The sequence below is a fragment of the Hippocampus zosterae genome, chromosome 1 (assembly GCF_025434085.1).
Source record: "Hippocampus zosterae strain Florida chromosome 1, ASM2543408v3, whole genome shotgun sequence".
Taxonomy (NCBI): Eukaryota; Metazoa; Chordata; class Actinopteri; order Syngnathiformes; family Syngnathidae; genus Hippocampus; species Hippocampus zosterae.
This window is the reverse complement of record NC_067451.1, coordinates 29,916,687-29,939,586: the sequence shown is the minus strand read 5'-3', so window position 1 is coordinate 29,939,586 and position 22,900 is coordinate 29,916,687. Positions and strand designations below refer to the sequence as shown.

The 22,900-nt window shown below is 41.6% G+C and overlaps 1 protein-coding gene across 2 annotated transcripts in view; it reads left to right on the top strand.

The window, feature by feature from the left end:
• The window catches only part of flt4 (fms related receptor tyrosine kinase 4), a 69,128-nt gene that overhangs the window by 7,429 nt on the left and 38,799 nt on the right, over positions 1 to 22,900 (top strand). For both annotated transcript variants that reach the window (XM_052073136.1, XM_052073127.1), the window contains exons 2-3: positions 20,886 to 20,982; positions 22,354 to 22,628. In XM_052073136.1, the coding sequence (XP_051929096.1) occupies positions 20,886 to 20,982; positions 22,354 to 22,628 (372 nt within the window). The remainder of the gene's footprint in view (positions 1 to 20,885; positions 20,983 to 22,353; positions 22,629 to 22,900) is intronic.

Sequence of the window (22,900 nt, the reverse complement as noted above, 5' to 3'; positions counted from 1 at the left end):
ATACAAGACAAAATATCCAGGGATATTGTACAGTGAAATATAGTTTTGAACCGTGGTACAAACATTTAAAGTTAATTATGTTGTTATGCCTGTATTTAAAATACAGTGAAACTCCTCTAGAATGAAACCTACATGGGCGAAAATACCCACGAATGTGAAAAAATCGTCATGCATTAACACCATTCCCATTCTACTGCCCCCCCCCCCCCCCCCATATGACGAAAAAAAAACCTTGTTGCGTTATACGAATTCATTTTCTCTGCTCCAGCCTCGCGACCACCACACTGGTTTACATAGTGAACGATGTTTATTTCGGTCACAGCTGCGAGTTTCCTGAACGCAACATGCTCTGCCATTGGCTTACCGAGCATCATCCTCGCCTCTGATTGGCCAAGAGGGACCTCACTGTCTATGTGTGTAGATACTGAGCTAGATCTGTAGAAGATAGAGTGGTATGCATTCGATTAGCTGCTCAGAGTAGATTGCTTATGGCTCGACGGGCATTCAAATAAACGAACGTTTCCTCGTGTTATCATGCTAAAAACATTACGCTAACTGGAGCGCTAATGAGAGAGAAGCGCTCCAATTAACGTCAGGTTTTTAGCCTTCGAGAGCTAACTATGGCCATTGAGGACTACGAAGCGTCCCGTGGCTGGCTTAAAAGTTCATTGCATGACATCAGCTGAGCAACGCTGTTTGGGTGGCGATCGAGGGGAGGTCGAGTTAGAGACAATGAGATGGTGGAAAGAAAAGACACCGGGTACAGGAAGTATTTGTTATTGTTAGATTCAGACGAGCATGGACGTTGCATTGCTAAAATGGCTACAAAACGGACCTTTGGATGTAAATCAGCTAAGACAAGAAGCGCTCTGATGCTGGAAGAGAGGGTAAAAGTGATGTAATTATAGAAAGACGGAGTAAGCAAAATAAAAGACAATATCCAAGAAATTGATGGAAGTGAAAGTGAATGCTGATTGTAAATTTTGCAATTTCTTTCTCTGTTTTTCTTTCTACACTGACAATATGAAGTGTCAAATAAGCGTGTGCTCATACTTATGCACTACAGTGATCCATCGCTACTTTGCGGTTTGTTTATCGCGGGTTCAGTGCATCGCAAATTTTTAAAATAAAAAAAGGATTTATTTATGTACTCATTGTATATGTTGCTCTGTGATTCGCTGTTGTTTCGCAGCTTCTCACGGACTGTTTGCGGACTTTAAAAAAATATATATATGTATATCTATATATTTATTGCGCGTCGTCCCGCACGCGGTCTGTCCTTCCGTCTGTCCCTTTTCAAAACGTACCTACTTCACCGCGCCGCTGGCGCCGCCACTGCGCCGCTCAGGCAGTGGCTCATTACGATCGCGCGGGCATCTTAGCGAAAAAACGTCTACCCACAAGCATTGCAATAAAATTGTTAGTTATTTAGTAGAGCTAAACATCTCTTTATTTTCGCGATAAGCAATGAAGATGAACAAAAAGTTGAACCAAGCAACAACACTTTTGTGGGCCGAACCAACACCTTACCAGCCTTCCGCAGGAACTAGCTGAGGGCGGCGAACCAGCTAGTACATATATATACACATATACATATACAGTATATACTGGATATATATATATATATTTTACCTGTTTATGTTGATTGGATTGGCTACTTTGCGGATTTTCGTTTATCGCGGGTGGTTTTGGTCCCCATTAACCGCGATAAACGAGGGATTACTGTTTATCGCACATACGTTTGTGAGTGCATGTACACATGTTTGTTTGTGTGTGTGTGTATGCTTACATCTGAGATCAAATCTGAGATCAAATTTGCTACAGTGAAAACCCCCCTATGTCAAAACTGTAGCTTTGTGTACCAGGACTGATAAGGCCCTATATAAATATTCTGGAAATAATGTGAAAACCGTGAATACGAAAGGGAGAACTCTCCACAGCCTGAAAATTGTCCCCCCCCCCCCCCTAAAATTAGAGATTCGCCAATAGATGCCGCCCTTGACCCATATACCTCTGGAAAATGTTGGCGTAGTCATTACATATGAAACAATTTTGTTTTGTAACATTCCATTTCATTTTCATAGTGTAATCAGTATGCAGGTCACCACTTTTCCACAACAGCGTTGTATAACGAAATTGCCACTAAAGGTAGGCCAAGATGTTCCTGCAGGAGATTAAACTTTTTTTTGCGTAAATAGGCCTGTTATTTTTGTATGACACATATTTATCAATATACTTTACAAACCTTCATTTATTTATTTACTAGCTCGATTTGTTTTATTTTTTTTTAATTTTAATATTATAATTTTTTTGTGGTGCCCCCCCACCTCCCTACTTTGGTGTATGATCAGCGTACACCGAGCGCCGTGCCTGAGTTAAGGTTTGCACAATTGGACACACGTGTCTGCATTGCTTACCATTTTTATGAGTCCACAACTTCACACGCGTTGTGTCGATGTCAATTAAAAATCTTGACAAACTCTACAACAGCTTGGGAATATATTCAAATCCAACCATCACATACCAAGGAATATTGTTCTGTCATCTTGAACTTCTATCGCTTGGCCATTCCACACACGTGCAAATGGAAACCGAATCCTAAACACGGGGACTGTTTTGTGAGCATTACAATGCTCCAAAGTACTATGTTGCTTGGCAACAAGCATCATTAGAAGACTCAGAATGAGAGCCACCTTTGCTATTGTGTTCCAATTGATTCCCAGTTGCAGGCAGCAGGGTGATTGTAATTTGGTGGCATACGCACACTTAACCTAACACACTTCTTGTCTCGTCATGTACAGATGCTTGGTATTCATAGGTAAGGGGTCACTGGGAAAATTTGGTGAAATGTCCCGCTTGCCTCCGTTTAGGCATTAAGCATGCTGTTGACCCAGCAGGCTTCACTTTGGCCTCTCTCCTTCACTTCAGTGCTACCCGCTTCAGTGATTTACCTCTCAGCAACAAAGACCTGTATATGTGAGCACAGTCTTGAGGAATTGGATAACTAGTGCACTTGAAAGTGCAACCTTTGGGGAGGTACTGCGGTTTGACAGTTTCGGGACCTTTGCAGCCATCACAGGAATGCTCATCTTTTGTATTTTCTGTACTCAAAGGGAAATTTTAACTGCCTCATCATTGAAATGTCATCATTCACACTCGATGCGTCCTCAGCAGGGGGACGGTGCTAAAAATGATGGAAGGCATAAATGGATCACAGCAGAGGAAGAGTGTTCCTGTGAGGCAGGTACAGGAAGAAAATAGGCCGGGATAGTGGATTTAAACATTGGAAGCTGAGCCAGATGGCTTGTCGTAGCATTCTTAATTTGGCACCCTTCCCCTGGCAGGATGTTGGAAAAACCAAACTGCCCCAAATGTGGAGAGGACAGGGACGTAGTGAATGTCATCCCCCTTCACACGCAAACAATGAAATCAAAGCCAGTCATGCCGACTCCTGGCTGGCCTTGTGTCCACACGACGGAGGAAGTGGGCCCTTTCTTTTCGGGGAGTCAGAGGGAGTACATTATAGCCCGACACCGGTTGACTTCGTATTCAGAGTGCGGGTCTGCTCTGTGGCCTACATGGCCTCCCGTTCCTCACCGGATGTGCAGAGTGCCCCAGTTTTGGTACTTGGCCACATTTCTCGTTACTGACATGAATGTTTAGCAGTCCTTGTCATTCTTGTAACGCGGAATGGGAAAGCTGTGAGCAAATCCATTCGGACAACTTGAATAGGGAACATGAGTGTCTAAGCCAATTCTGTCAATCCCGGAATGAGTTTTGGATTGTTGGTCAACCTGCTACCACATCAATATAAAAACAAATCGCTTAATGACTCCCATGATGCATCCTTACGCAATCTTGCTATTTTCCTGTTCCTGCCGTACAACTGCTCAGGGAGCAAACTACGGAGGAGCAAGGAAACAGGAGCGCGAACATCTTCGCCGTCCATGAAAAAGGGAAGTGGGAGATGCACAAATATGATAAAGAAAACAGGAAATTTGCTGGCCATGAAAAACAGAGCGCTACTTTTCACAGAAGCTTTCATGTGCCTTCCTCCGTTCCCATGAAGAGAAGCATTTGCTTCATGTGCACCATTGATGACGTCCGCCTTGCATTCGTCTGCCCGTCAAAAGGAGCTTTACATTTTTAACTGGCTTAGAGTGCCTTGTCGCAGCTTTTCTTTGCACATGCACATGTGGCTTATCTGTCATCAGCAGGTGTGTTGCCCCCCAACACACATACACACACCCACACACACATTGGTTTGAAGCTAGAGGTCAGTGCTCCTTGACGGAGAAAAACAAAATCACATGTACAGGAAAAAAAAAATGTGTTGACTTTTTCTTAGAGAATATGCAAACTCCACACAGGAAGGCCGGAGTCAGAATCGAGCCCTGCACCTCTGCACTGTGAAGTCAACGTGCTAACCAGTCGCTCACCATGTGTGGGTGCGTGTGTGTGTGTGTGTGTGGGAGTGTGTGTGTAGGTGTGTGTGTGTCTCTCTCTCTCTCTCTTTCTCTCTCTCTATGTATATACTGTATATATACACATACTGTATACAGTATGTAGTTTTATTTTTTTATTTTTTTTACTGCAACGCACTCTGTAATCAACATATTGATTTGTCCCCTGTGGATGGACAGTCCATTACTGTAGTACCCTACTATTAATAAAGTTTAAGATAAGCCTTTTGTTTTCCTTGAGAAACTCTGAAATTGTTGACTGGAAATATTGGTGAATGGGAGTTAAGAAAAACCATTTTGCTTTAATATCTGTGAAGGAAATGTTAATTTTCATAAGCCTCTTTTCATTTGGGGGATAAACCTCTTCGCGTGGTGTTGTTTTTAAAAATTCATTGACTTTTTGCTCCATTAAAAGGGGTGGGGGCTACAGAATGGGGGCAATATTTAAGATTAATTCCTTCTTTGTGTGTGTGCGAGCGTGCATCTTTTTTTTCATACAGGACTGTAAAGGCGAAAAGAGAGGATAACACACCACAGCGGGGTACAAATTACAGGCAGTCGCTATGCAAAGACAATTAAGCCGCCATGAATGATATACAGTATATGAATGAATGATATATACTGTATATATATATATATATATATATATATATTAGAGCTGTCAGTTTAGCGCATTTTTATTGGCATTAATTTAAATGAATTTTAACGGGGTTAAAATTTTTCTCGCGAGATTAACGCGGCACACGTCACAAGCGGATGTTACGTTGCTCTATAAATACACCAGAAACAAAACAACAAGCGCGCTGCAGAAGTCCACGCCCATGTCTGTTTTACCAGCCACGGCAGCCCGAGACACCAAAACCGGATACTTAAAGAGTTTACAAATGGAAAGTTTACTTTTACAAAGTTGCCAGATGGTTCCACTGACAAGACCAAAGTTACCTGTATGTTTTGCAGTCGTAAACTGAACTATCATCATAGCATGTCGAGTCTGAAATACCACTTAATGGCCAAGCACACATCTGATGTGAGTACTCCACCCCCTCGTCTCAGACAGACAGCTATGGATCATTTCAAAGTGAAGAAAATGGATGACACAACAAAGAACAAATTTGCTGAAGCCATAGCTAAATGTATGGCTACTGCAGCCAAGACTGTCGACATTGTCCAAAGCTCGACTCAAGCTGAAATCATTCGCATTGCATCGAACGACTCCACTACGGATTGCCAATGAGAGCCTCCATTACAAGCTATGTACAGAAATTGTATGTAGCGGAGAAGGCTAAGGTACACCAAGCGGGAGAAGACACTGTTTCGGGAGAGAAATAAGAGACGAGGTTGATGAGCCTCTGGTGAATAAAGAGCAGGTAGCCTGTCGAATACGATGTATGCCGCTGACACAATTGTTACTTGTTTGGAACTATTTTGTGTGGAAGGTTACAGTGTTCAGTCTCCATATAAATAAAGCGGGTGGAGCTTCTCTGTATTCGTCTGACAGTGACGGTGTGCTCAGGTACGTCGAGAGTTCAGCGTGCAGTGGTAGCGACCGAGCAAACACACCGAAAATAAAACGTCTCCAGTGTTGTTATCGAACCAAGTGTAGTCATCCGAAATGATGTCTGCACAAAACCGTAGAGAGACTTGCGCGCAAGAAGGACCAACAGAATCAACAAAGCCTGACTGCTGTGTTGAAAGCAAACTTGAGAAAAACGAAGTATGCAACCATGGCTTAAATCCACTATAGGCTGAGTACGAGTTGACCTTAGATGTGCACTTTATAATATATATTATATTGCTCTGTTTTGATTCCATAAAAAGAGCTGTTAAAGCAGCGGTTGTTGGCAAAATATTTGTTTTCACTGTTGTTGATGGACAGTAATATTGTGTGAGAGATTATGTGTGAATAACTGCTCCAAGTGAAAAATGTTCATGTAAAATTGAAAATTGAAATTGTTATTTCAGTAAATATTTGCATTTGACACATAGAAAACTGATTCATGATTCCATATTGATGAGAATATTAAAATGGGGAAAAATAGGACTAAAAAAATATAAAAGGAAATTCAGAAACGATAAAAAAATACATGTGTAATGACGATGATTTTTTTGTGAATTTGAGTTAATTATGACAGTTGCATTTTTAATTAGATAACATTTTTAATCGTTTGACAGCTCTAATATTTACATATATATGCATACACATAAGCACACACAAACACCTGCAAAATTTGCTGATTCACAATGTCTGCATATTTGCCTCAAGCTCAGACCCGGCTTTAAAACTGCAAATGTCATTCATGGCGGCTTAATTGTCTTTGCATAGCGACTGCCTGTAATTTGTACCCCGCTGTGGTGTGTTATCCTCTCTTTTCGCCTTTACAGTCCTGTATGATTGTAAGACCCCAAAAAACCCACAGGAATGAATCTTAAATATTGCCCCCATGTGGGCTACAACACTTTTAATGGAGCAAAATGTCAATGAACTTTTAAAAACAACACCACGCGAATAGAGGTTTATCCCCCAAATGACAAGAGGTTTATGAAAATTAACATTTCCTTCACATATATTAAAGCAAGGTGGCCCGGTAGTCCAGTGGTTAGCACGTCGGCTTCACAGTGCAGAGGTACCAGGTTCAATTCCAGCTCCGGCCTCCCTGTGTGGAGTTTGCATGTTCTTGCATGGGTTTTCTCCAGGTGCTCCGGTTTCCTCCACATTCCAAAAACATGCATGGAAGGCTGATTGAACACTCTAAATTGTCCCTAGGTGTGAGTGTGAGCGTGCATGGTTGTTCGTCTCTGTGTGCCCTGCGATTGGCTGGCAACTGGTTCAGGGTGTCCCCCGCCTCCTGCCCGATATATATATATATATTTTTATATTTATATATATATATATATATATATATATATATATATATATATATATATATATATATATATATATATATAAAATCATTCAGCTCGGGTCCTCTACCAGAGGCCAGGAAGCTTGAGGGTTCTGCGCAGTATCCTTGCTGTTCCCAGCACTGCACGTTTCTGGACTGAGATGTCCGATGTTGTTCCCGGGATCTGTTGCAACCACTCATCTAGTTTGGGGGTCACTGCCCCGAGTGCTCCGACCACTACAGGCACTACTGTCACCCTTACCTTCCAGGCTCTCTCCAGCTCTACTCTGAGCCCTTGGTATTTCTCGAGTTTCTCGTGTTCCTTCTTTCTGATGTTTCCATCACTTGGGACCGCTACATCCACTACAACTATCTTTTGCCCTTTATCTATGATCACGATATCTGATTGGTTCGCCATTACCATCTTGTCAGTATCTATCTATCTATCTATCTATCTATCTATCTATCTATCTATCTATCTATCTATCTATCTATCTATCTATCTATCTATCTATCTATCTATCTATCTATCTATCTATCTATCTATCTATCTATATCTATATCTATATCTATATCTATATCTATATATATATATACACACACACACACACACACATGTATATGACTATATATATATATATATATATATATATACAGGGGCGGCCCGGTAGTCCAGTGGTTAGCACGTCGGCTTCACAGTGCAGAGGTATCAGATTCCAGCTCCGGCCTCCCTGTGTGGAGTTTGCATGTTCTTCCCGGGCCTGCGTGGGTTTTCTCCGGGTGCTCCGGTTTCCTCCCACATTCCAAAAATATGCATGGCAGGCTGATTGAACACTCTAAATTGTCCCTAGGTGAGTGTGAGCGTGGATGGTTGTTCGTCTATGTGTGCCCTGCGATTGGCTGGCAACCAATTCAGGGTGTCCCCCGCCTATTGCCCGGAGACGGCTGGGATGGGCTCCAGCACCCCCCGCGACCCTAGTGAGGATCAAGCGGTACGGAAGATGAGATGAGATGAGATATATATACAGGATTATATCAACTAATTAGCTTCATTTCACTTTAAATCAAATTACAATTATTTATCTGGCTTCAGTTTGACAGCAACCAATTTGCACATTGTTCTCTGAAAACTCCTTTGAAACTGAAGCTGAAGCTAATGAGTCTGTTGCATTCTCAGCCTGATTGACATTAAAACCAAACATAAACTAAAGCAGGTTTTAATAAGGTATTCTGATTGAGCCACAATTAGTAATCGTCAAGCATGAACCACTTGTCTAAAACAAACCGTGCTGAATTAATATTGATTAATTAAAATGACCTCAATGTGCTTATTCTGGAGAGGGTTTGAAATAGGAATCTTGCGGTCACTTTTGCTCCCTCCCTGCTCTTCCTCTTTCTTTCTTGTGTCTTGTTCACACTCATGGCGGACATTGAGGCGCTCGAAGCGTCCGCTCCAGCAGATTCTACAAAGAAAAGATGTGTTTCGGGTTTTCGGCATTGTAAGTTAACCACTTACACAATTGTGCCGGATAACTACTGATGAAAAAGAAAGCATTGAATTTCTTATGTAGTCGGGGAGAGGTGACCCAAATGCGTCACTGAATGCTGATGTTGCCAAATTCCAGCTGTTGCTGAACCTAAACCCTTAATTCATAAGAATTACTGATTATGTGATGACATTACATATATGATGATGATGATGATGATTATAATCATGAAAACCTGATGTGCTAGACAAAAAAAAGTAAAATAGAAGTAATTTAGAAAAATGTACTTGAATCCCTGATCAAATATTCATTTTTATTTTTTTTGTTGCGCCATCTTCAAACCAGCGTGATCTATTTACAAGCATACAGTGCCTTTGAATTCACTATACAGGGTCTGTTTCTTGTGCGCCACATTTAAATGTGTTAACTTTTTCGAGAGATGTAACCTAAAGATATTCTTTTCTCTTTGAGTTCAGCTTCAAAAGTTTTCCAGGCCATTCAGGTTTGGGTTTTTTTTTGTTTTTTTCACACATCTTTGCTTGGTTGGTGTAGGTGAAGGCTACGTGCACATTACTTCCACGGAGAGAATGATTTTTCACAAGAGCACAACCACATATCTCAGGGGGAATGTCTGGACTTGGCAAGGAAATGTTTACTGAGGTTTTACTTTTTGTTCCCCTCCACCAATGATTTAATCATTCTTACGAGTGTGAAGTGATCACAGGATTTGAAAGATTGCATGTTTATCTCCATGCAAGCTTCGAGAATGCATGGGGGACGAGAGCATGAAGCTTGGTTATTTTTTGGCTCCTCACGACGTGTTTGATTTATAAAGTGGTTGTCAACAAACCTGCCATCATTCAGTTTTTAGGTAATCCTCCTGGAAAATCATGTGCTGCCAAAGCCCTCTGCAAATGCCGATTCAATCAAGGATCAGCTGTAATGGTTTGCAGAAGAAAATAACCGCACACCCCCATCATGCTCAACCTTTTTATGTACAGATTTTTAAAAAAGCCTTTAAAAAGCCTTACTAAATGCATGTGCAAACATCCGTCTCATCTTTTTTGCCAAACACTTCTCTGCATGCTTCTTCAAATTGGCCAGGTCAGCTACAGCCACTGGGCTGATCTCCTTTCTGAAGCTTTGCTAAAGCAGCAGTAAGAAATAATTAGTTCTGGTGATGTGTAATTTATTTTAATGCCACTGTCGAGACAAGGTTACATTTCATATATTGCTCTGACTTCTGCCACAATTTTTTTTTAAATACAGTTCTGTAGTTGGCCAAAATATTGATTAAAAAACAGACAATGATTGAATCCCTAAAATTGCAATATTACAATAAAAAATCCAATGAAGTTCCATGACAAAGTTGTAAAATTTGTGGAAAAACAACACCGTAGGGTTCACAGGATTAAATATTTCCTGAAATATTTCAAGAAAAAAAATATCCGAGACTAATAGACAAAACACAACAAAAATGTCAACTGCAGAATAAATTACAAGAGGAAAAAATGAAAATGAAACTACAATAAAGCTTTTATCTCACATGAAAGCATTTGTCATTTCTGACAGTAAAGACACGCTATCAGAAAATATATATTTTACAGTAATGTTACATATGACTTGCACTCACGTACTTTAGGCTGGAGATCAAATGTGAAAGTGTGAATTGTTCCCTTTAATAATTCTTCCTGGTTGAAAGGAAGTCTTGTCTCTGTTTTATGTCACCTGCCAATGGACGAAGAATGAAAATGACAGTAACTGTAATCGAACTTACGTTGGTAATGTTCCAGAGTTCATCAATTTGGATGACCCCGTTGAAATATATAATAGAATGAAATGAAAACTTTTTTTTCCAGATACATGTCAGGTGTATTGAAGGCTTAATTGTCCACTTGTGCCTGTGTGAATTCAGTAACCTGTGCAGTGTCGGTCATTATACTAATAGCAAAAAAAATTAAAATAAATGGAGAACGAGGGTCCGATTCCAGGAGATGAATTGTATTCAGACGGCTCGGTGCAGGGTTCGATTCCTGTGTGAAGTTTGAATGTTCTCCCCGTGCCTGCGTGGCTTTTCTCCAGGTACTCCGGTTTCCTCCCACATTCCCAAAACATGCAGGGCAGGTTAATGGGACACTCTAAATTGTCCCTCGGTGTGAGTGTGAGCACGGATGGTTGTTGGTCTATGTGTGCCCTGCGATTGGCTGACAACCGGTCAGGGTGTCCCGCGCCTAATGCCCATGACAGCTGGGATGGGCTCCAGCATTACCGCGACCCTCATGAGGATAAGCTGATCAGAACATGGATGGTTGGATAGATGGATTGTATTCAGGCAGAGACTGAGGAAGTGGAAGAAGACGGCTGGATGGACGGAGGCTGAGGGCAGTGAGAAAACTAATCCTTGCAACAAAGTGGGAGATGGGGAGAACACATGGCTGAACATAATTCATTTTGGTCGGCTTCTCAGAGAACAACCCGGGGTTGTTGACCTCATCCGTTTCTTAATACATTTTTCAATTCCACTAGCGGAAAAAAAAAGAAGAGAAAAGCATTAAGAACTTCCAGAACTGGCTGCAACTAAACAATGGCCCGTAAAAGTCTCATAGGCTGTGACCTTACTCTGAAATGACTCCTCCTTAATATCATCAGAATGATTTAAACAAAAGAGTGCTTTTTCAGTATTAGAACATTAATTAAAATATGGCATTTCAAGCGTTGACATTTTTTGCTCCTATTTAAAAACTGAATGTCCTGTTATCAACAGGTGCCATTATTCTCAGCATTACAGTAGTATATTTTTTTTGGGGGGGGGGGGGGGGGATAGCAGATATATTGGAAAGGACTTGTCCTTTCTTCGTGGTTCAACTTCGAAATTGTTTGCGTCCGCAAGTCAACAACTGAATCCGAGCCAAAATTGTCCATTGTGGACCCGGTCCACTCATGGGCATTTCAGATGAGAGGCAGAATCCATACTCCTGTCCACGTCTCAAACAGCAATTGCTTTAATGCTGATTCTTTCAAATTCAGAAAGCTCTCAACTCTTGAACGGGAATCATTTTTACACTCAAAATATGAACTGGTTCACTGGGCTTCAATGTTTCCCTTTTTTGAAAATGTTTTTATTACACATTTAATTTGGAATAAATAATAATAATTTGGATGAATGCCAGTGTTGTCACTTTGTGGTAGCTGTTGTATTTACTGACACTGCGATCGTCTAATTAGCGGTTGACTGCACCCTGTGAAGTTTGATCAAATAATGGGTAATTATGTAGCTTGAAATGTGACTTGCTCGTTTTGGTCTGTGGCCTCCTTTCCAAAGGAGTTACCTGGTTGTCTAATCTGCCACATTTTAGGAAAGCAAAAACAGCACTCTTAGGTTTATGTTCCAGCTAAAGTATTACTTGTTGGTATTCATTAGGGGTGTGTGTATTTTTGCATGTTACCTGTACATGGATTTAATCAGACACTATCAAGAGGGATCTTCAGTTCATCATTTTAATGTCATGTTAATGTCATTTCAGTGTTCTGAGTGACTTTGCAAGAGACCTTCCCTACTCTCAGTTCTTATATTAATCTCTCTCACAACACATTTTGGTGACCTTTATATTGAATTTTGTGATTCAATGCCATAATGTAACTCACAATGTTGTTCATGAATAAACATTTACATTTTTTCTTAAAGCGATGAGGACCAAACTCTGCTTTGCTCATCAATCCTTAAGAGCGGTGACATTTACGTTGAGTGTGGAAATGAATAAAATTGTCCATGTTTGGCCTTGAATAAAATGAATTATGAGCAGTCAGTGGTTGGACAAATTTAGGAGAAATTGCGTTCTATTAGGAATGATGAATCAAATTATTTCTTTTGAAAGCACTTGAATTCGGCACTCCACCTGCTGAAATCGCCCCTTGAAAAACGAGCTTGCGCACATTTGTCTTGAGCTACTCTGTATTAGGCATTTAGATGCACGTTTGAAACTGAAGATGAAGATTGAAACCGTAACTGTCAATCAACTGTTATTTTGTGAATGCAAACACTTTGTTTTTCTTCTTTCTTCTTTCTACCCACAATCTTACTGCTGTAGACTGTAAATTTATCCAGTGTGGGACAAATAAAGGATATCTTATCTTAAGTGCTGGCAAACAACACCAAGGATGTGTGAAAAATTTCAGAAAGTGTTGACAAGGCGAGTAATTTTCAAGATACTCCAAATGACTAAACATTGAGGACTGGTGTGTGCGTGTGTGTGTGTGTGTGTGTGTGTGTGTGTGTGTGCGTGTGTGTGTGTACGAATGGCATGATGGATGACCTTCTGCATTTTACACACTTTGTTCAACACAAAACGCATGATGGTTTTGCAAAATGTCCATCAGCGGTTGCAATGGAGCCACAAAAAAAAGAGACCTCATATTTACCTTATTTAAAGTTCTGCAAAGTCTCTTTGCTCTTAATTCAACTCAAAGTCACACCGGAAGCCAATGTCAGAGGTGCGCATATTCAAATGATAACGCAAAATTTTCCCCTACATAAGCCATCACCTTATCATGTTGGAGGGGTTTGTGTGTCCCAAAGATTCTAGGACTTAAGTTGTCTGAGGCTTTGTGCCCCTGTCGGGGCCATCCATGGCACACATGTCCTCGTGAGGGTGCGCAAAATGCAAAGCCCTTGATTTATGGCTCGACATACATTCCTCCCCTCACTTACCCTCTTTTGGTCACATCCCACAGCCCGTTAGCAAAAGAACAAGATCCCGCATAAAAACGGTCCGAATTAGTTTCTTACGCAAGGGTGTCTTGACTCTCCCTTCGAGAAGCTCGGTCATCCGGGAGGGGCTCAGAGTAGAGCCGCATTGAGAGGAGCCAGATGAGATGGCTCGGGCGTCTGATCAGGTTGCCTCCCGGACGCCTCGATTGGGCCAACTAGCTCGAGAGAAAGAAAGAGAGAGAATTGTGGGCTTCCTTGCTAAAGCTGCTGCCCATGGAGCCTCATCCAAAACAAGTGGGAGATAATGGAGGGATGGCTGGGTGCATAAGGCTAGTCCTGAGGAAGGGATTTTTTACAATGTGATGCCGTCTTTTCCTTCTGCTGTGGTTGCTATAAGTTCCGAACAGCAGAAGCTGAAGACTAAGCAAGAGTCTTTGCTTTTGTGTTCATGACCCGATGCTGGGCCTATCAGGGCATGCGAGTCGTTCATGGCATTTCATATAGACTCACAATTTGCATTCTGTCTGTCAGGGGACGATTTCACCACTGATTGGTTTGGGTATGCAAGCATTCATCACAAAAACTGTCATGTTGGGAGCTTATCATTCGGTTCACGTCTTCCGGAAGGAATAATAATGTCAACACTTGTGTATGTGCATTGGAATTTATTCAGAAATATTCAGCAAAGCTGTTTCATTTTTTGGTTGCTGGCTTGTCTGTACCCACTCACGTGGGCATTATTGGTAGCCTCTTGCTGCAAGAAAGAAAAAGATTCTTGAAATAACTAGAAACTGAGAAATGTAATGAGAATACTGGCAAGCACATTTTGCTTTGTGAGTTGAGATTTGGTAGTAGAGAGGTGTTCCTTTGCCACTGATAGATTTTAGGTTACTGTGTCACTTGCGGTATTCCCTGTTACTTTGCAGTTTTGGATTCAGCCTGTTTGGGATTAATCATCGTTTGCCTCAAGTTCTTTTTGTTTTCTGGAGGATCAAATATTTTGTCTATTTTCTGCCTGCACGCCTAGCTATTTTTGTTTGAATATTCCTTTATAAGCAAGCCAAATTTTAATTGAATTTATATATATTTTTTTAAAAACTTGACTTTTAGGCTTGAGGGAAAATGGTGCTCGTCACATCCCTCTTGGTGTTATACATGCTTTTTGCACCGTGTAAATTGGGAGGACTTTAAAGAAGTCTGTAAGGCTAAAGGGTACTAGAGTGTTGGGTGGAAATCATTAGGAAAATGACGAGTTAAGCCATTTGTTGCAGTAAAGCAGAAAATCCTCAAACAAAATAGGTTATGTCTAAAAATAGTATCCCCCTGGCACCATACACCCAAATTGCGTTATTACTTTTCCTGGGCTACAGTTAGAATCAACGCGATGTTTACACTGTCTTCCCAGCTGTCATTGCAGCCCCCTGGCAGGCGACAAAATGGGATAGTCATAAGATGAGCAAAAGATGATAAGCTGTGAGTGCCGTGGATGCGTGGCGAGATTTTTAAAGATAAAAACATTTGCCACGGCAGTCACCAGAAAAGAATCCTAGTCCGCCGTGGAAAAATGGGATAAACACAACAAAAGGTGACAGTATGTTACGGGGCATAAAAACTAAGGCAGTCCGCCGTGCGACCGGAAGCATAGGAATTCCTCAGCGTCTCACAGTATTTTTAAGTTGTGTCACATTCTGCTGCAATGTGAATGCACTGTCCACCGTCTATGCGAATAATAGGCATACACAGGCCCTAGATTTGTGAATCAGTTGTTGAGAGAAGTCAAGTCAAGTCAACAGTATTTATAGAGCACTTTCAAACAGCCATCGCTGCATACAAAGTGCTGTACATGGAGCAATTTAGCATGCACAATAAACGTAAGACAAATCGGTAATAACGGTGGTAGAAAACACCAAACAGTAAAACCAAGAACAAATCTAAGTCATGCTGAGTCGAATGCCAAAGAATACAAATGAGTCTTGAGGAGGGCTTTGAAGATGGGCAGCGAGGAGGCTTGCCGAATGTTCAGTGGGAGGTCATTCCAGAGAGAGGGACCAGCAACAAAGCAAGAAAACAAAGATGATCAAACATGAACAGACTGTTTTTCTTTTAGCTGCAGATTGTGCCGTCAAGGTGTGATGCAGACTCTCGTCATTCTATACTGCAACAAACATGGTCCAAAGCTGCCCGCATTCAGCCATAAGAAGCCTTGAGAGAGTGGCAAATAAATAAATCAAATGCAGACAGCAGCACAGTGTAACTTTGAGCCTCTGGGAGCCAGCACCCCTGTCACCATGCCCTTGTATCGATACCGTGAAAGACTTGTGAGTCGACTGCTACCAAGTAATTTGTCACAGGTTGCGGATTTCCTCAACAGAAGCGGATCCCATAAATGTAGACAATGATAAATCTTTTACACAAATTTATTAAAGTGCGACACAAGACCGACAAAGTCCAAACAATGACGCTCTCAGGTTTCCGAAAAGCTCTGAACAGAATTGGATTCCACAATGGTGAACTCGGAAAGAGTTGACAAAAAGGTTTGTTAAACAGGTTTGTTAAAAAGTTCAACAAAGAACACGAGACAGCCAAAAACGCTTGCAAAAGGTGACGAGTACAAAAACTGTGACTATAATTACAACGAAAAATTACTTGCAAAAGTAAGTGCAGAAATCCTGCCGTGAAGAAATACAAAGAGAGAGAACATGGAACGTCTAGAGCAGTGGTTGTTAACCTTGTTAGAGGTACCGAACCGCACCACTTCATATGCACGTTCACCGAACGCTTCATTAGTGAAAAATTTAAAAATTTTTTTTTTTTTTTACAAATTTAAGACATTAAAAAACACATGTATTAAAAACAGAAAAAAGTTAATAAAATGCCATGGCCTAAGTATATATCTATTTTTAAAATTGTATGTTGTAAAATGTATTGACTTACTATCACGAGTCACACGGTGACTACAGAGTGAACTAAATTTCCCGCAGCACTGATTGGATAAGCAATGTCATGTGATCATCAGGAACCAGTGATGGCCAAGTGGGCGTGTCATAATTAATTGACATGTTGAGTCGGGTGTGTCTTAACCTCCATGGGAGAGGCTCCGTCGAACATCTGAGACCGATTCATCGAACCCCTGCGGTTCGTTCGAACCCAGGTTAAGAACCACTGGTCTAGACGAATTCAACACTTGGTGGCAGTCGTGAGGAAACAAAATTTTCCGACAGACACATGAGCACATGGGAGTCCTTAAATAGTTGGCGGATTACATTGGCAGCAGGTGTGCAAACTGGAGGGATGGCCCTCCTCTGCCACTTGCTAGAGAAACACAAGAACACGATCATGACAGACACTGGTAACAATGAACTAGGAAAAACGCACAAAAGAAAAGTGCTTTCAAAAGGCAATGAAGACGATATAAACATTAATAGCTTGCCACAAAAGGAAAAACAAAAACCAATTACTAAGACAAAAAAACAGAACTGCCGTGAGACAAAAATATCAAGAACGTGTCTAGAGCACAGGTCCACATCCTTTTTTGCCCCACGGACCAGTTTCATGTCAGACAATATTTTCAGGGACCGGCTTTTAAAGCAGGATAGATACAACAATATATGATATGACCTGCAGGAAAAGTGTGGTATTTTTGAAAGATAAACCCGAATCATGACACCAGGAACGTCCTATCTGGCTGCAACATTCTCTGGTCGCTCTGGTAACATTTAATCATCCCTTCAAGATACGCCGCAAATAAAAAGTGCATAAAAAATACGACTCACCGTCTCCGCTTATTTTGCAGAGTAGGCTTGGTGCGTGTGAATCTCCTGTTGAGATAAAGCCGTATTTGAAATACGACTCCTGATACTGTCTATTAAATGTAGCCTTCTCTTTCTTGAAAGTCATAGGCTCCTCTTCTGTCTCCTGGCTGGGCCTTTTCCCCTTCCCGAAAAAAAAGAACTTTTCAAAGACGTTTGTTTTTTTATTAATTTTGCTAGCTCCTGGGTTTCATTTCCTATCACGTGACCGAGAAGCGTGCATTCAACTGCGTCAAGAGTAACATACTGTATACCAGGGGTGGCCATTACGTCGATCCTGATCTACCGGTAGATCTAAGCCAGGTCCCAAGTAGATGCCGGTAAGGGTAGATCCCGGGAGGTTAGTTGATTAAAAAGTAGATCTTCGGTCCAAAAAGTTTGGGCACCCCTGCTGTAGACTGATGTAACAGACAATCTGGTAATTTTCCAAAATAAAATATCTTTCAAATTCCGAAATGAATAAAACGGAAGGAATGTAAGTTATTTATTCTTTCTGTGCGGCACGGCACCAAATGACCTGCGGACCGGCAGTTGGGGACCCTTGGTCTAGAGGACTACATGACGCATGAACAACAACATCTAGAAAGTTCAGGCACTTGGTACGAGAGTGGTGAGCAAGGCTGGAATAATCCGACAACAGGTTGTCATCATGGCTGCTTTCAAAGGCAGGTGACGATGATGACGATGATGATGATGATGATGATGATGATGATGATGATGATGATGATCAGGTTCAGAGCTGGAGGAAACTGACTCCATCTCGCCTACTACAAGACCAAACAAAACAGAACCATATTATCAAGCAGACAACACAAGTTGGATTCTGGTAGTTCTAGTTAATGACTAACACAAATTTGAAGAGTTTTTTTTTTTATAGCGTGTGTGTGTGTGTTTTGTGGCAAGGAGGTAGTATTTTTTTTTTTTTTTTGCCAAGATGCTATTTGGCAGCATTTCTGATCTGAGGAACAGTACACAAAGCTTATGTGTTGTGGCAGTGTGCTGAAGGGACACTCTAGTGGGTGGCAAGTTCACGTCGGCCTCGAGAAATTAAGTTCGGCCGGCTTTTCTTGTCATCAGAAGGAGAGCAGCGGGAATTGCCTGTTGGGAGTTAAGTTGTGAAGGACTCATGGACACACCATTTGCCACTTGAAGGCTTTTGTGCTGAGTGGTCTTTTTGTGTACATTGGGAAGGACAAACTAGTACTCGAAGAATGACAATGGCAATTGCTGAGGTTAACCAATGTTTTTTAAAAGAATGCCACCGGAGATCTTAAATGATCTTATTTGTCCATCTGGTACATGTTAGCAGATAATGTCTTGGTTGTAGGTCAGAATTGAAGGCAAAGGCACCATTTTGGACAGCACAGTGGAATAGTGTTAGCACATCTGCCTTACAATTCTGAGCTTCAGGGTTGTGAGGCAGTTCATCGTGGCTTTTGCAGGGTTTTCTCCAGGTTCCCAGAATTCCTCCCACATTATTATTCCTGTTCTATTATGATTTGAAATGGAGAAAGAGAAACGGAATTCATCTGCATATGTAATGCAGGCCGGCAAGAGATTTGAATGTATTCAAAGGTTCTGCAAAATTTCACGGAAATTGTCGATATGGTTTTTGCTATTCTGGTCTTGGTATCAACAAACCAACCAGCAAATAGCAATCATAACAATGCCATCCATCCATCCATCCATCCATCCATCCATCCATCTTCTACCGCTTCTACAGTGCCTCTAGTCTTAATATGACGGTGACTTTAATTTTGCTGAACTTACTGCCTGGCGCGCATGTTCCTCTTCAATCTTCTTTGCGGTGTGAGGCAGTGGAGCCCTGGTTCTGTTGCCAAGGATACAACACACTGAGGAGTGGCATTAGAGGATTTTGGCCACGAATAATTGTTGGCCTTCAGCAGGAGGCTCCAACCTTTTAACACAATGAGAACTGTGACACAGCTACAACTTTATTGATCGAAAAAAATGGCCACATTTACTTGACCTGCAGATATCTACCCAAACATATTATGTGTTGCCTGTTTTGTAAAGTGTTCATTGTTAGAGTTTCTTGACGTCCACTTTCAAAACTGCATAGTCAAAGAAAACCCATTTTTGGCTGAAACAGCTAACTCAGCAGGAGTGGGTCAAGTTTTTCATCGAGCAAGGGGTTAAAACTGCCCAAACCGATGGGTTAAAGCTACCAAAAAACTGGTTACAAGGTTATCAGTATCACCGTGGTTAAAAAAAAAAAAGACGCATTTTACTATCAAAGTTTTCGAAGACGAAGCAGCCACTTTCCCCTCTCAGGAATTGTCACAGCATATCTATCTAGCGATCTAGCTGTCTATCTATCGGGATGCAGTACGGTTCAAGGGCAGTACATTTGAAAGTGTAGCGACTTGATCTGGCTCAATTTGATGCACTCACCTCTTTGAAATGAAAAATGATGTCCCGATCGAATTTGGTTTTCTTTACACACCTGATAATTCGTGTTCTCGTGGCGTCACGCTCCACCATTTTGGAGATTGACGTACTGTGTTGTAATGATTGAAAAGTCTTTACGCTGCTTTTTCTTTGACCAAACAAAGGGAAAGTAAAGCAGTGTTTCCTCACCAATACAAATGATCCCGTTGATCATTAACAGAGCCTAATGACGTTTTTATAAATATAAGGCTTGAGATTTTCCTTCCTTGTTCGTGGAGGAAACACATTGGATGAATGGATTTGCATCGGCATGTGACTCACCATATTTTTTGCAGTTGAATGATTGCCTGTCCTTTGATTTTCATTTCACCTTTTCTATTCAAATGTATGCAGCCGGTGACAAACAGTACCGGAATGCTTTTCCTTGTACGCAACTCAGCCCACATGGAGTAATAACATTCAAGGTCCGAGGAGTCAAGGGTATCTTTGTTACAGTGGTTGTGTGCGCGCTTATAAATGCTCAAGCAAAGATATTAGGGAACACCAAGTGTGAAATTAAACAAGGTGACACTATTGTTCCAAAAATGAGTTTGTGAGTGAGCCATTCTGAATTTAAATGTACTAATCACCCCCACATCGAGTTTCTCTGCCTATGACTTGGCAGCTTGGTTAGATGAAAACTTTTCACTCTCATGAAACAAAGTCAAACGGTTGCTAAGGTAATTATTAGTAGGCGCATAGATAAGCATTAGCTAGCAGTGTTAATTTCCGATAAGTGCCTTCTACTCGCTTGCTCAACGAAGTTGTCATTGTTTATTTACTCACAAAGCAACAGCTGCAAGACGATCTGCCTGATCTTTTCAAGGTGAAGAAGTCAGGAGTGCTGGTTGACCTTTTGAATGACCCATAATTTGTCTGTCTGGTTGCTTCTCAGCCAAAATCACGAGATTTCCTTACAGCTTGTAAATGTAACAAACAACTTGCCATCTGGGCTCATGCTCTTAAGTCACGTTCCAGATTACTGAAGTGTGTCTGACATTTGACAGCACTGCAGCCGTGCCATTAAAATTGCAGAGCCTGTCTGAAACATGAATCTAACAGAGGTTGCTTGTTCCCATCCACAGGTCTGGTGATCGGCTTTTCGATGATGCCGCCAATTCTCGACAGCTCCAGAGACGACCTTGTGATTCCGGTCCATCAAACCCTCACTATCACATGCAGGTATGTGTATGCTGTGCCTTGGGGGCAACAGTAGTTTTTTTTTTTTTTTTTAATTGCGTGATTTTTCTGTGACAGCTAATACGTTGGCTCCACAACAATGTAAAAAAACAAAAAAAGAGTGAATAGGTGCAATATTCACAGCATTTTTTTTCCATGCCTCATACAGAATCAAGCCTGGAAATAATTGTTCTCAGAAGTGCTAGCAGGCGACAAAATTCATCTTTCAATGATAGCCAATCACTTGCATAAAACGTGTCGAAAATGACTTGTCACTTCCATTGTCCACAGACATGACCATGTCCTCTTTTCAACAGAAAGAAAATTGCATGAATTGAAAAAAACAAACATGATTGTCAACACTGAAATCCTTTGTGAATTTGGCTCTAAGAGCATCACTGTTTTATCATCATTTGATATTTGCCATGCATACTGCTGCTAAGTTGTCAATCATTCGCAAGTTTTCTTTCACTGTATTGAAAATTGACCTCTGATGCATATTTTTTGCTCTTGGAATTTTTCCCAAGAGCAAAAAGACTCTTATTTGGTCTTTCTCGTGCAAAATGTCAGCATCTTCTGGGAAAGTATTCATTGTCAATCACATTTTTACAAAGAAAAATGATCCAAATAGTGACCCTCTCACAATGGCTGGAAAACAGCCCAAAGAATACGTTTATCTCCATTTGCAGACTTGTTTCCAGTCTTCATCATTAAGAACTGTCCGCAGATGTGGACATGCGTAGGTGGCGAGAGCGCTCACAGAGTGCCTGCAGGTTTAAACGTACTCATGTAACTCAATTTAATCCAGAGAACAAACTGGGATGTGTGAATCGTTGCGCAAAGGAAATTACAGGCTGTATCCGACAGGCTTCCACTCACACACGCAAACAATTTCAACTCTTATCGGTGTAAACCTTCGACATTTAGCAGGTTTTCACAACACTTCCATGCTGTTGAAATTAACATCCTGACTAACTTGTAGGGCCCGGTGGTCCAGTGGTTAGGGCGTCGACCTCACAGTGCAGAGGTGGTGGGTTTGATCTCGGCTCCAGCCTCCCTGTGTGGAGTTTGCATGTTCTATGTGGGGTTTTTTCCGGGGACTCCAGTTTCCTCCCACATTCCAAAAATATGCATGGCAGGCTGATTGAACACTCTAAATTGTCCCTAGGTGTGAGTGTGAGCGCGGATGGTTGTTCGTCTCTGTGTGCCCTGCGATTGGCTGGCAACCGGATCAGAGTGTCCCCCGCATACTGCCTGAAGACAGCTGGGATGGGCTTCAGCATGCCCGCGACCCTCGTGAGGAAAAGCGGATCAGAAAATGGATGGATGGACTCACTTGTACCTGTATATGAACTCTGTTTTTTCTCTCTTCAGGGGCCAACGCACACTAACTTGGGCCTGGCCTGATCGGTCTCTGGTGGAACGTAAGCTAAGCGAGCGCCACAGTCAGGCGCCTGTCACAGAGCCCCTGAGGGAGCGGGCGATCCTGGTCAGCGAGTGTCCAGGACAACGTGAGAGGCCATATTGCAAGAAGTTGCTCCTTACCGACGTGCAGGCCCGGGACACTGGCTACTATCGCTGCTATTACAAGGATGTGAAGGCCGTCATTGACGGCACTACGGCTGTGAGCACTTATGTCTTTGTCAGGGGTGAGTCATCATACACACACAATAATAGCTGACCACAAAACACTTATTCCCGTTTCCCACTTAATTAGCTTGTTACCATTTCACTCACAATTGATGCTATTTTTGGTACCCGTTCAGAAGTGATTCCAAGCGGACTAAGCCGTGACACAAATCACATATTCATTTTCCTTCTGTTCTCAGTCCAACCCCAAATAAAAGTGGACGTTTAAGAGGTAAAACATAGATTGTCCTCATTCACTTTGATTTTGTTTTTGTTTGTTTGTCAGCATATC